Consider the following 11,763-nt stretch of genomic DNA (forward strand, 5'->3'; position numbering starts at 1 on the left):
TAGTATTTAAGTTATCCTGAATGCTTTACTTAGCAGGGTCATAATTAAATATTTCAGCAATAGCTGGTCCTCAAAACACACAGCTCTAACCAATCAAATAGAAATGAGTCATGGAAAAAACACTCTCCTTTGAACAGAGGATTAGTCTTAAAGATGGATGGGTTAGTTTGAAATTTCATGCTGAGAATTAAAAAATGAAAATGCTTATTCGAAACCACACAGTGCAAAATTAAGAACAAGTTAAATTAACATACCTAGGGCAGCTGGGATTTCCCTGGTGGCTGAGAACCCCCTGCAGCTCACCTAAGCATGACTGCAGCTAATAATGCAGTGACACGTACAACGGTGCTAGTTTCCTTCAGGCATTATCAAGTTTGATGTATAGTCTGCGACTTGGTTTAGGAAAGTGTAATTTGATTATAAAATGGCCTACCTTTTGACTTCACCCGTTTGGAAAAGCAAAACCTAATCTGAGGGGTGGAAGGTGTTTGTGGATGTGGTCCTAAAGTTTCATCCCTGGGGCTTTTTGGGAACACACCGTGAAGCTGAACACCAGAGCGGCAACAAACAACAGGGAACAGTTAGAGCTGGAACAAAGGAAGTTCCACCTCAACATTCAGAAAAACTTTACTGTGAGGGTGACAAAGAACTCAAACAGGCTCCTCAGAGAGGGTAAAGTGTCTCCTTATCTAGAGACTTTCAAAACGTGCCTGTATTTGTTCCTGTGTGGCCTGCCCCAAATGATCCTGCTTTGCCTGGAGCACTGAACTAGGTGAACTCCAGTGGTCCTTTCCCATCCCTACCATTCTATGACCTTAAAAGAGATGCTGAACATTTCAGAGCTAAATACAAGCACATAGTAAAGAAAAGAAGTTTACCTTATTCATAGCAAAATTACAAGGCAAATACTCGGGCAGACTACTGCATGTTTATTGATAAACATCGTTTCCTTTGTGAAAACATGGTAAAAGTACACAAGACTTTGTGGACTTTAAGATAATTCACACAGGCGCTTCAGGTGAGGAAACGATATTCCAGATTATAGGGAAGGAGCTCTAGGGCACAGTTCCCACTTCCTCTGGCCAGCTTACCGAGTGTTTACCTGCAAGGAAGAGACCAGTCAGACAGCTGTAACAAGTCCACAGGTTACATATTTCTCCTTTGTCTGAGGAGATTGGATTTTCAGTCACTTTTAACTCCTTACTTTAAGGTACAGTATTTATAATGCATTTGATTTTGTTCCAATTGCTGTTATTAAAAGAACAAATTATCTCAGCAGCATGTAAACCAAAGACGTTATACAATAACTGTACTTTGAAGCACTGCAAATTAGATGGCAAATATCCTGGTGCTTGGGGGGGGAATCAAATAAAGCCCAATACCAACACTACTCACCACATCATCAATCTTAAGAATACTGCGCACAGTTTCTGTTGCCAGAGTCAATGCACTCAAAGACACAAGCAGTGGCTGCACAACCAACTCCTCCAGGATATTGGAAATGCCACCCTGTGAAAAAAAGTAGCTTTTACTTTGTGCAAGGCAAGACTACAGTTAAGATTTAGCAGGACAGTGAACTTTGAACTATCAAAGGGCTTGTACTCTTCTGTCCTCACCAGAAATACTATGGTATGCCTCTTGTTTCCCTGAGCACTTAATACATTTGTTAAAATTAGCCAGGATTAAAGATAAACACAGTTATGCCAGGTTAAACATGGCAACACTTTAAAAGAAACTATCCCACTGTGCTACTCCTAACAAACTTCCACTGCAGATAAAATTTATGGATCGTTTTACATCAATCCACTTCTGTAGACAAAAGTTTTTGGAAGAGATATAGAAGTTCCTTGTCTTGTGGGTACGGCATTTCAGTATCTGCTATTATCAAGAAAAGCTGTTAAAGCCTCAAGAAAGCAAGGTATAAATCATAGAATATTTTTGGGTTGGAAGAGACCTTTATAGGTCATTTCATCTACCCTCCCTGCAGTGAGCAGGGACATCTTCAAGTAGAGCAAGCTGTGCAGTGCCCTGTCCAACCTGACCTGGAATGTTGCCAGGAATGGGACACCTAACACCTTTCTGGGCAACCTGGGATAGTGTTCATCAACCTCTTTGTATAAAACCATTACCCTTTGTCTTGTTGCTACAGGCCCTACTAGTCTGTCCCTATCCTTCTTGAAAGAGGTCTGTTAAGTTCTGAAAGGCCTCAGTAAGGTCTCTCTGGAGTCTTCTCTTGAGGCTGAATAATCCCAGTCCTCTCAGCCTGTCAACATGGCAGAGGAGTCCCAGCCCTCAATATTAGTTATCTACCTCAAAGCTAAACCTAGAAAGAATACTGTCAATGAGACACAAACTTGCCCTCTTCTTAGTTCAGTCCTAATGCCAAGCACTTTCCTTTCCATGCCCAAGTAGTTTCTTAAAGCTGTGTGAGGCATACACAACTTCTCATTACCTTCCTAACATTAATGCCAGCAGTTTTCTCTCCTTGAGCATGTCTGTTTCTCAGCTCTGTCACTGTTGAGATTGGATTGAGACCTGCATTTTCAGCCAGTGTGGATGGTATGACCTCCAATGCGTCCCCGTAGGCCCGGACACAGTAGGAGTCCATGCCCCTCAGCGTGCGTGCGTACTCGTTCAAGCGCAGTGCCAGCTCTATCTCTGGTGCTCCGCCTCCTGCGATCAAAGCTCTAAGGACAGAAATTGAAATCAAAACTCACTTCACATAAGTACACAAGTGATTTGCTTTCTACATTATCAAGAGGCTAAATTACTCTAACCAAATGGAGGCCATTACCTTTTCTTAACTAAGCACCTTATGACGCATAAGGCGTCATGAATCGAACGCTCAGCCTCTTCCAGAACAAGTTTGTTGGATCCACGTACCACAATGGTTACAGTTTTGCCAGGGTTTGTACAGCCTGTGATCTGAAACGTAAAAACAAACACTGTGACTGGAAAGAAAAGTTGGCATTTACAAGTTCTACAACAGTACCAGCATCTGGCTAAGCTAAACCACCACATTTTTCAAGTCGCTGGCTACTCAGGGATTACAAGTAGGTCCTTAAATGTAGTAACCCTAGCAGTAAAAAATTCTCATAACTGCTAACTAGTTGGTAAGTGTTAAGTAGGTGTTAACACTTTCTAACTCACCTTTATTAGTTTCCCAGAACCGTTCAAGTTGACTTCCTCTGCCAGCTCAGCAGATCCCAGCATGTCAGGAGTAAACTGGTCAATATGAGCAACAGGCTTAGTTCCAATTGTCTGCAAAAATAATGACAAAACCCCAGAACTTCAGAACTGGAACCACAGCGAGCAAGTATACAGCGTACAGAGATGCGCTGCATAGTACAGGGAAATGCAGTTAGGAGAATGGCTCTCACATCTGTTCCAAATCTTTCTCAAAATATGACCGCTTGATGGAGTGGGCTTTTTTCTCCAGAAAATGTCTGCTCTTAAGTGTAATAATTACACTTGCACTGGCTGGGTATTAAATTTTGAGGTGACTTTCAACAGCACTACTTCAATGGCCATTTATATAACTCACTTTACCTTGCATATAAACTCAATGTCATCTCTTTCAATGTCTTTAACCACCATAATCTTCATTTTGTTCAGAAAATGGAGAGCTAGGTCACTAAGGGCATCCCTACAAACAAGAGAGAAGTAGTCAGTCTACAGTGCCAGTTTCGTAACTGGGCCATATTAGCCACCTGTATGCTTCTTACCAGCAGTGATTAAATTCTTCAGACTAGAAGTTAGGAATTATCATTAAACTCAAAACATACACAATACTAAGGCTTTCTAAATGTACGGGCACTATTGGCAGCTACAATGACACTCTGCCAAATGTGACTTTGGCTTCAATTTTCCATGCATTCCAAACAACTGATTGTTCCCCCAAACACTAACAGTAACCCAGTAAACTGGTATTAACATACCGCAGAATGGACTTCTGAATCAGCAGCACATTGCATCCAGCCTTCTTAATTTGCTTCACTAAATTCAGAATGTAGGCTCTCTCCTCGCGCAGCACTCTGTCCATTTGAGCATAATCAGAAACAACTATTTGGTTGTCCATCTGGTTTAAAAAAAGAAAGCAGCAGACCTTACAGCTGTGGAATAGGAATGACACTACGCATCTTTTACAAAAAAAGAAGCATTGCTACATTTGCAGCTCTTAGGTCCTAGAGGAAAAGGTTTCACTCTGGTCATAGCTTAACTTACATCTGTCTTTGGAGCAGACAAGCAGAACTGGATGAGGCCAATTTTAGCTTTTTCCACTCTGGTTACACCAGTATTTGCCACCTTCTGAGTCAAGACTAATCCTTCAACCAGTTCACAATCGTCAATTGTGCCTCTGGAAAACAAAAATCAAAAAACAATCTATGACTCTGGCACTTTGGGAAGCCAAAGTGAGGTTTCAGAGAAACAAAACTTGTCTTGGTTACAAATTGTTTCTTACCCTAATTTCTTAACAATTTTAATATCTCTGAGGTCCACACTACTAGCTGTAGTTGGGTCAATCACCTTCATCACTGCATCCACACTCATCGGAGAAAGTAAACTAGAATACTGACACACAACCTAAAGGATTTAACAGCAGAGAAAAAAGTAGTGAGGTATTTGACACTGATAAACAAGCAATTTCAAAATAATAGTTGTCATCTTAGTGCTTGACTTCTGTATTATGAAACAAAGCTCCTTTCTGCTCCTTGTCCATCAGCCAGATGTTTTAATTTGGTATCTTTTTAAGGGTTACTCAAAGGAAACAGCAGTTACTTCGTTGGGAAAACATATGCTTAGGGATGTGAATTTCTCTTTCTTATGATTCTTAAAATCAGACTTTGAGAGCTTCCCAGATTACTCTGCTGGAAGGGAAAATAGCACACCTCACCATATTTTGATGCTGTTTCCGAAAGTCCTGCTATGTGAGCAAGAACTGCATGCACAGACTGTTTTAAAAAGCAACCAGTATCCCACCCCATTTTTTGTTGCTGTTTTCAGTTGAAGCATATTTAGATTTGTCACCATCAGACCACTAAGTATTGCAGACTGAAATTCAGTTTGAGCATTTTGATGTGCATCAACCACAGCTTTCTGACAGGTTAGTCAAAAAGAAGGCAGACAGTGTCTGAAAACCAGCTAGATTTGTGATGTGCTGGTATTTTCAGTGAATAAACAGTAGGAGAAATTGGGAAACACTGAAGGCTCAACTAGTCTGGAAGTACCAAATTCAAATGTCAGTTCCACCTTTGAATTCAGTGAAGTAGTTGCGCTGTTCAGCAAGGTTTCTCTGTCACTCAGTTCAACTGGCTGTGACATGTTGGTCAACACCTCAATACCTTTATCCAAAGCTTTTTGGAATGACTCTGAAATGATGGTGGGGTGAATTCCTGTGGACAGTACAAAAAGGTTGTTAGGATAGTTGGGCTTTCAAATTATTGGCTTCTGGTTGATTTTGTTTGGTGATTTGCCTTTTTTCCTTACCCTCTCTTTCCATTTTAAAACTAACTTAGAGACTCATGTCAGAATAAATTTAAGACTTTTTTATCAAAGTGTGTTCTTGAAGAGTAAATGACCTCTCTTATTCCTTTCTATTGTTAAAGCTGAGGAATAAAAGGCTATAATGCTGCAAATAATTTGACCTCAGGGGCAAGTACAACACATTTCTCTGCAGTGTCTGACACCCCAGAAACAGCCTCTCTCAAAGTTTTCTTTACCCTTGATATTCTTAATGTTGCCACTGTTCGGGTAATACCTATGAGGAGCCCACCAATGGGCTTTTCAGATTTCACATTTTCAAATACTGGTTACCCACCACTGTGTACAAAGTTCCCCAGTTTCTCTGGAGTATGTGATGTATCCCTTCTATCTTTTCAAAGGATAGGGCCCAGAAAGAGGACAATAACATGGTGTGTACTGAGATGAGGCAAGTTTAAGCAAATCATCATCAAGTCTGGATCTGAGACAGAAAAGAACTCTGCAGGTCAAATCACCTGTGCTCCATGTCCAGTGCATGCAAAAACTGAAGTGTTATCTGGTTGGACAGCGAATAGAGATCCTGAGTTAACAGGACAGAAACTGCACTAATTATTGTGTTCTGTAATTCATATCTGTTCCTGATCAGGCTTTTCCAAGGTCCCTATATTGTAAGAGATGGAAGACAGTACATCTGTAGAATCACTGATCCCAAATTTCATTTATACCTTCATAGGCTATCTCTCTGTCCATGTGAGAAATACAAGTATTAATTGCACTGAGTTTTTACAAGGCAACTATCATCATACCATCTAGGAACAATTTCTTGTATCAACAGTAATATATTCAACTAAAAATGAAAGGCCAAAACGTTTTTTTAACCAGAAGTGGGACATGAGTGAAACCTGGCTGCAGGGACTCAAGACACCTTTCACATTTCATCAAAACCCAGCAACTTTGAATTCATGATACATGTCCAAGCAGAAAGGCAACTTAATTCCAATTATGCTTCCATATTAAATATATGTATTTACCTTTCTGAAGAAGCCTGGAACAGGCATCCAAAAGAGCTCCAGCAATGACAACAACAGATGTAGTGCCATCACCAGCTTCAATATCTTGTGCTTTTGATAACTCTACCAACTAAAGGGCAAATCATGACATAAGTGTATATAGTTACTTAATCACAAACACTGACAAGTATTAAAAAGTAGTAAAAAACATAGCACTGTTGGAATTAACTCTAATAACATCTTTTCCAATGTTGATTATGTACTTTTTGCACCTTTGCACCTTGCTTCCCGTATCTGTAAACCTATTTGGCTGAAATACAGTTATAGTAAAACAAATCCCTTACAGAAGCAAACCTTTTCTCACAACCTTGAAAATGATTTACTATCTAACGGATCTTCCTTTTCCTCTCCTGTAGGAGGGTCACAGCAAGCTCATTTCCATCTCCAACCACAACCAAATCTAAGAGAACCACACTTCTCAAAGAACAGAGTACTGCATCCTTGTATCACCTGACCATAACATAACTCATTCTCTTCTTTCCGAACAGTGTAGACTATCACTGACTTTTCTCCGTAGATGAGAGAAGGTTTCGGCTAGATTCTCTGAAGACATGTTCAAAGAAATCACACGCATGAAATGCCAAAATAAGGACTTGGAATAATTCAACCCATCTCACAATTAAAGTAAGTGATGCTGCAGCATGATGCACAGATTACTGCTGTCACTAAAGCTCAAATCCACATGAAGCATTAGCACATTTTTTTGGCCCAAATATTAAGCTGTAACCTCTATCGTTGCCTGAGCAATGTAAAGAACCACTCACCATTTTGGCTGCAGGATGCAGAACCTGCATTTGTTTCAGAATAGTAGCACCATCATTAGTGATTGTCACATCTCCTTTAGCATCCTGTATCTGAGAAATAAAAGGAGAAACAGAGTTCTGATAAGTCACCACGTATCTTTAATTTCATTTGATGTTTAAAGTAAAATATTTTTCCTGGCATGATTTCTAAAACTGAGATGTGCATTTAGTTCACATTTTCGCTTAAGTAAATGAAACTTGAGAATTTCAAGACAAATGATTACATATCCCATATAAACCAGGTTGACTTCACAGTATCTCCCAGTAAGCAATATTTTAAGAATAAGGATTACCATTTTATCCATTCCCTTTGGTCCAAGGCTCGTTCTAATTGCATCGGCAACAGCTAGGAAGAGGGGGAAAAAAACTGTAAGTTGACCTCAAGAGCTACAAGCACTCAGTCCATAATTCTAAACACCTTTTCTGAAAAGAAGGTATCTCCCAGTAGTAACCAGTTCCCTGTTACTTCGCCAGCACTGTCACCCTTAACAGTATGATATGAAACACTGCAATATCAGCATTAAGAGCAAAACTGTTTTCAAATATAATTAACATCCGATCGCCTGATCGCAGCCATTTTACAACTATGGGGTAACACTGAAGGATTTTAAGTAATCCGAGCAAGGCTGGCGCCTAATGCCCAATATAGCACACCCCGACACGCAGTGGCCCCAGGCTTGGGGAGTCACCTGCCCCAAGAAATCGCCCGCTAATACAGAACCACCTTTCACTAACACAGGACTGAACTTGTACCGCTGGGAGAGCGACGACAATGTCCGCACCTAAGTGCTGTCCCAGACCAAAGCAATGCACGCTCCGCTGTTAAGCTTCAGCACTGTAAGACATCTTCCACCCCGCACCGTCCCTCCCCACAGGGACCTCCTGGCTTGGAGCGGGAAGAGCTGCCGCTCCTCGAGAACTACCGGCATGGCCCCGGGCTGCCTGCGGGAGACAGGCCAGAGGCCGCCTCCCCTCAGCACAAAAGAGGAGCGGAGCTCCCCCACGGCTGGCTCCCGCCGCGCCTCACCTTTGCCGGCAGCGATGTTGCTAAAGCGGATCTGGGAGGGCTTGTCACGGTCCTGGTAAGTGCCCTTGGCCCGACTGCCCACACCACCCTGGGCCTTGGCCCCAGTGTTCTCCGGCATGGTCGCCCGCGGCCGATGGAAACGGATACACCCTGCGGAACCGACCTCCCCGCCGGGAACCTTCCAGAACGCAGCGCCACCCCTCGCCGCCACAGAACGCGCCCGGGTCCTTCCACTCGGCGCCGGCGTTACGTCACGCGGCTGCCCGTGTCGCGCCTGAGCCCTGGTAACGGAGCACAGCGAGCCCCGCCCGCCGCCGCGCCCGCCGCGGGGCCTTGCGGAGATGCTCGCCCGGCGGGGCGGGGCGGGGCGCTCGGGGCGGCCCTGCGCCAGTGGCGGGGTTGGGTCCGCGCCGCCACCGCTGGGGGGCGTCAGGGTGCGGCTGCGGTGAAGCGGTAGGGAGGACCGTGGCACGTGGGCGCTGAGGGCGGGGTTTGGCCGTGCGTGAGGGGTTGTGTTAGCTGCCGCCCCTCAGCCTGGGCAGCGAAGGTGAGACCCCGGGAGTGGGTAAGAGGTTGTGTCACCTGCAGCCCCTCCGTCCAGGCGACTGCCTCTCCACCCGCCACTCAGGGAGCAGAGGGCTGGAGGATTTCTTCACCTGAGTAGCAGCTAGTGGCAAGGAGAATGCTCTGAGGGAAAGTGTTTACTGCAGACACCTATGGTTGTGAGAGGTTATGGTCCGAGGGCTGGAACACCTCTGACACGGGGACAGGCTGAGATAGTTGTTCAGCCTGGAGATGAGAAGGCTCCAGGGAGACCCTACTGAGGCCTTCAGTACTTAAACGGGGCCTCTAAGAAGGGTGAAGACATCATTTAGCAGATCCTGTTGCAACAGGACGAGGGGTGATGATTTTAAACTAAAAGAGGGAACACTTAGGCTAGATAAAATGATGGGTTTTTTTTTACACTGAGGGTAGAGAAACAGTGGCTCAGGTTGCCCAGAGGCTGCACAGCTGTGCAAGAAGTATTTGAGTGTCAGTTATAAAGCAATTAACAGTAGTGCCATGTTAACCACCAGTGGGTGAGAGCATAGCTGTGTCCTTTCTGGTCTGACCCAAGGCTGGCACCTTGCAGTTGTTTTCCTGCTGCCATCTCAGCTGATTTAAGTGGCACTGGTTGTAGCTTTTGCAAAACCTGCTACCTAAAAGGAATTCAAGCAGCAGCTTTATAGCAAGTGAAATAAGACAGACTTTAATTGCAGGAAAAGAACACACTTCTTTATAGCATCCTGGTCTTCCCATATGTCTTAGTGCCTTCAGCCTGCAGCAGTGTTGGATAAAGGTAGGCTTATTACCAGTAAAAATCATGCTACAGCTGAAATATAGCTAGTACCTGTTAGGTTAACCTTTCCTTGATTGTTGTATTGCTGTAAAAATTCTGTACACTTGTCTTCTGAGGGATTTCTGAGTAGCTAGGTAAATTATGTTTTTCACCCTGAACAGAGTACAATCATAATATGTTTTGGTGTAAAGCACGTGCATGAATCCACAAAGAGGACTTGCTGTTCTTGTTACAAAATTAATCCAGTCTCGACCATATACATTTTATGGCACATCTCTGACTGGATGTGGAAAGTCAGGATTTATGTTATTATGGATGAGCAAGTTAGGTCAACAAGATCACTGTCATACATATTAACAAAGGTGGGTTTAATGTAATTTAGCAAGGCTTGAATGCAGGGGTCGCTGTTAGTACAAATAAGAAACAAAGGGAATTGATGTAAAATTGAAGTAGAATGATTTACACAAAGACCAGAGACTCAACAGGTTGAAGGAGAGCCTCCTGTTGAGTCATGAAGTTCAGAGCGGACCCTCTTGCTTTCTGAACTCCTTCTCGGAGCTGAGTTTAGGTGCAGCTGGGTGCAGATTTAGTCCCAGACTTGGACAACAGTTTACATCAATGAAATTGGCTACATGGATTTCATTAGTATTGCAATGGGCTGCCCAGGGAGGTGGTGGAGTTGCTGTCCCTGGAAATGTTCAAGAAAAGACTGGATGAGGCACTTAGTGCCATGGTCTACTTGACTGCATAGGGCTGGGTGCTGGGTTGGACTGGATGATCTTGGAGGTTTCTTCCTACCTGGTTGATTCTATGAAATCTCTAGCTCAGGCTTTCACCTCCTTTGGAGTCTGTAACAAACTGCTGCTAGCTTAGTTAAGCAGATCAAGCACATCCATCAGAATATGTCGGTGCCAGTGAAGTGCTCCCATGTAGACAGTTACACAGCAAATACCTCCCTGCACTGGTAAGCAAGTACTTTATAAGAAACAGGCAAACCTTATTTTCTGCTTTCAAGTATCTGCATCTGTCTCAAGAGCTCACTGCAAGTAAAACATGTCCTTGTGGTGAGAAATTTTCTACTGCCAGTAGCAGCTTTGTGTGGCAATATGCAAAAATCAAGCATTTGGATAGTTCTGGTGACAGAAGAAAACAGGAAAAAAGACTATAGTGAAAGGATTTCATCATACCTCAAACATTCTGAACAGCTGGTTTTGATTATTTTTTTCACTGTATTTGTGCACCATTGAAACATGGATTAACTGCTCTTTATTGGAGACTGTTTCTAGAGAGAAGGTTCTGGAAATAAATGGTCTTTGCCTCTTTATATTCTGTTTTTTAACACACAAAGAAAAGTTTTAGTTATAAAGGTAAGGATGCATCCTGATCATAGAGCAAAGATCTACTAATAAGAATCTTGATCTCGATTTAGATAACTTCTAAATCCTCAGAAACACATCTAGAATTACTAAGACCATTGATATTTCTGATCCTGATCTTAAAGTGCATCAAGCACTAAGTGCAACAGTACTAAATACTGGAAATGTAACACTAATGCAGTGTTAAAGCTAGGATCGGAAGAGAGACAAACTTTGAAAAGAGCTGTTGAGGTATGTCCAGGTCGTTGTAGCCAGCCATCTCTGTCACCTCAGGTTAGGGATCATTAGGGTTTCTTGCGGTGTCACAGAAGGTCTTGGATTCTTCTGCATGTACATAATGAGTGTCTTAGCTACCTTTAAGGATGTTGTGTAAATTTAGGCAGTGGCAGATACTGCCTCTCTAGTGCTGAACTGGCCTTTGGGTTTGGTTATGCCAGTGGCAAAACAGACCTGGTTTTCTGACAGGATCACAGGATGTTGGGGTTGGAAGGGACCCAAAGAGATGATCAAGTCCAACCCGCCTTTTCCAGCATTTCTAAGGAGCAGTGACATGATGATAAATCCTACAGAATAAACCCACACATGATCTTGGTGTTGCAATTTTTAGGGTGTTTTAAGCTTAGTTTCTGGGATTTGTGTGCTTAGTAGTCTATCCTTGAAATAGGAC

The 11,763-nt window shown here is 43.0% G+C and overlaps 1 protein-coding gene across 1 annotated transcript; it reads right to left on the minus strand.

Moving 5' to 3' along the window:
• Nucleotides 1-909: 909 nt before the first annotated feature.
• Nucleotides 910-8,634, minus strand: CCT4 (chaperonin containing TCP1 subunit 4). The gene is made up of 14 exons (XM_064146095.1): nucleotides 8,382-8,634; nucleotides 7,648-7,700; nucleotides 7,316-7,405; nucleotides 6,513-6,621; nucleotides 5,251-5,393; nucleotides 4,463-4,584; nucleotides 4,225-4,357; nucleotides 3,939-4,078; nucleotides 3,550-3,646; nucleotides 3,151-3,261; nucleotides 2,795-2,925; nucleotides 2,453-2,687; nucleotides 1,396-1,509; nucleotides 910-1,102 (listed from the first exon to the last, which is right to left on the minus strand). The coding sequence occupies exons 1-14, from the start codon at nucleotides 8,497-8,499 to the stop codon at nucleotides 1,088-1,090; spliced, it is 1,611 nt and encodes a 536-aa protein (XP_064002165.1). The 5' UTR covers nucleotides 8,500-8,634; the 3' UTR covers nucleotides 910-1,087.
• Nucleotides 8,635-11,763: the final 3,129 nt, after the last annotated feature.

This window comes from Pogoniulus pusillus, chromosome 7, assembly GCF_015220805.1.
Source record: "Pogoniulus pusillus isolate bPogPus1 chromosome 7, bPogPus1.pri, whole genome shotgun sequence".
Taxonomy (NCBI): Eukaryota; Metazoa; Chordata; class Aves; order Piciformes; family Lybiidae; genus Pogoniulus; species Pogoniulus pusillus.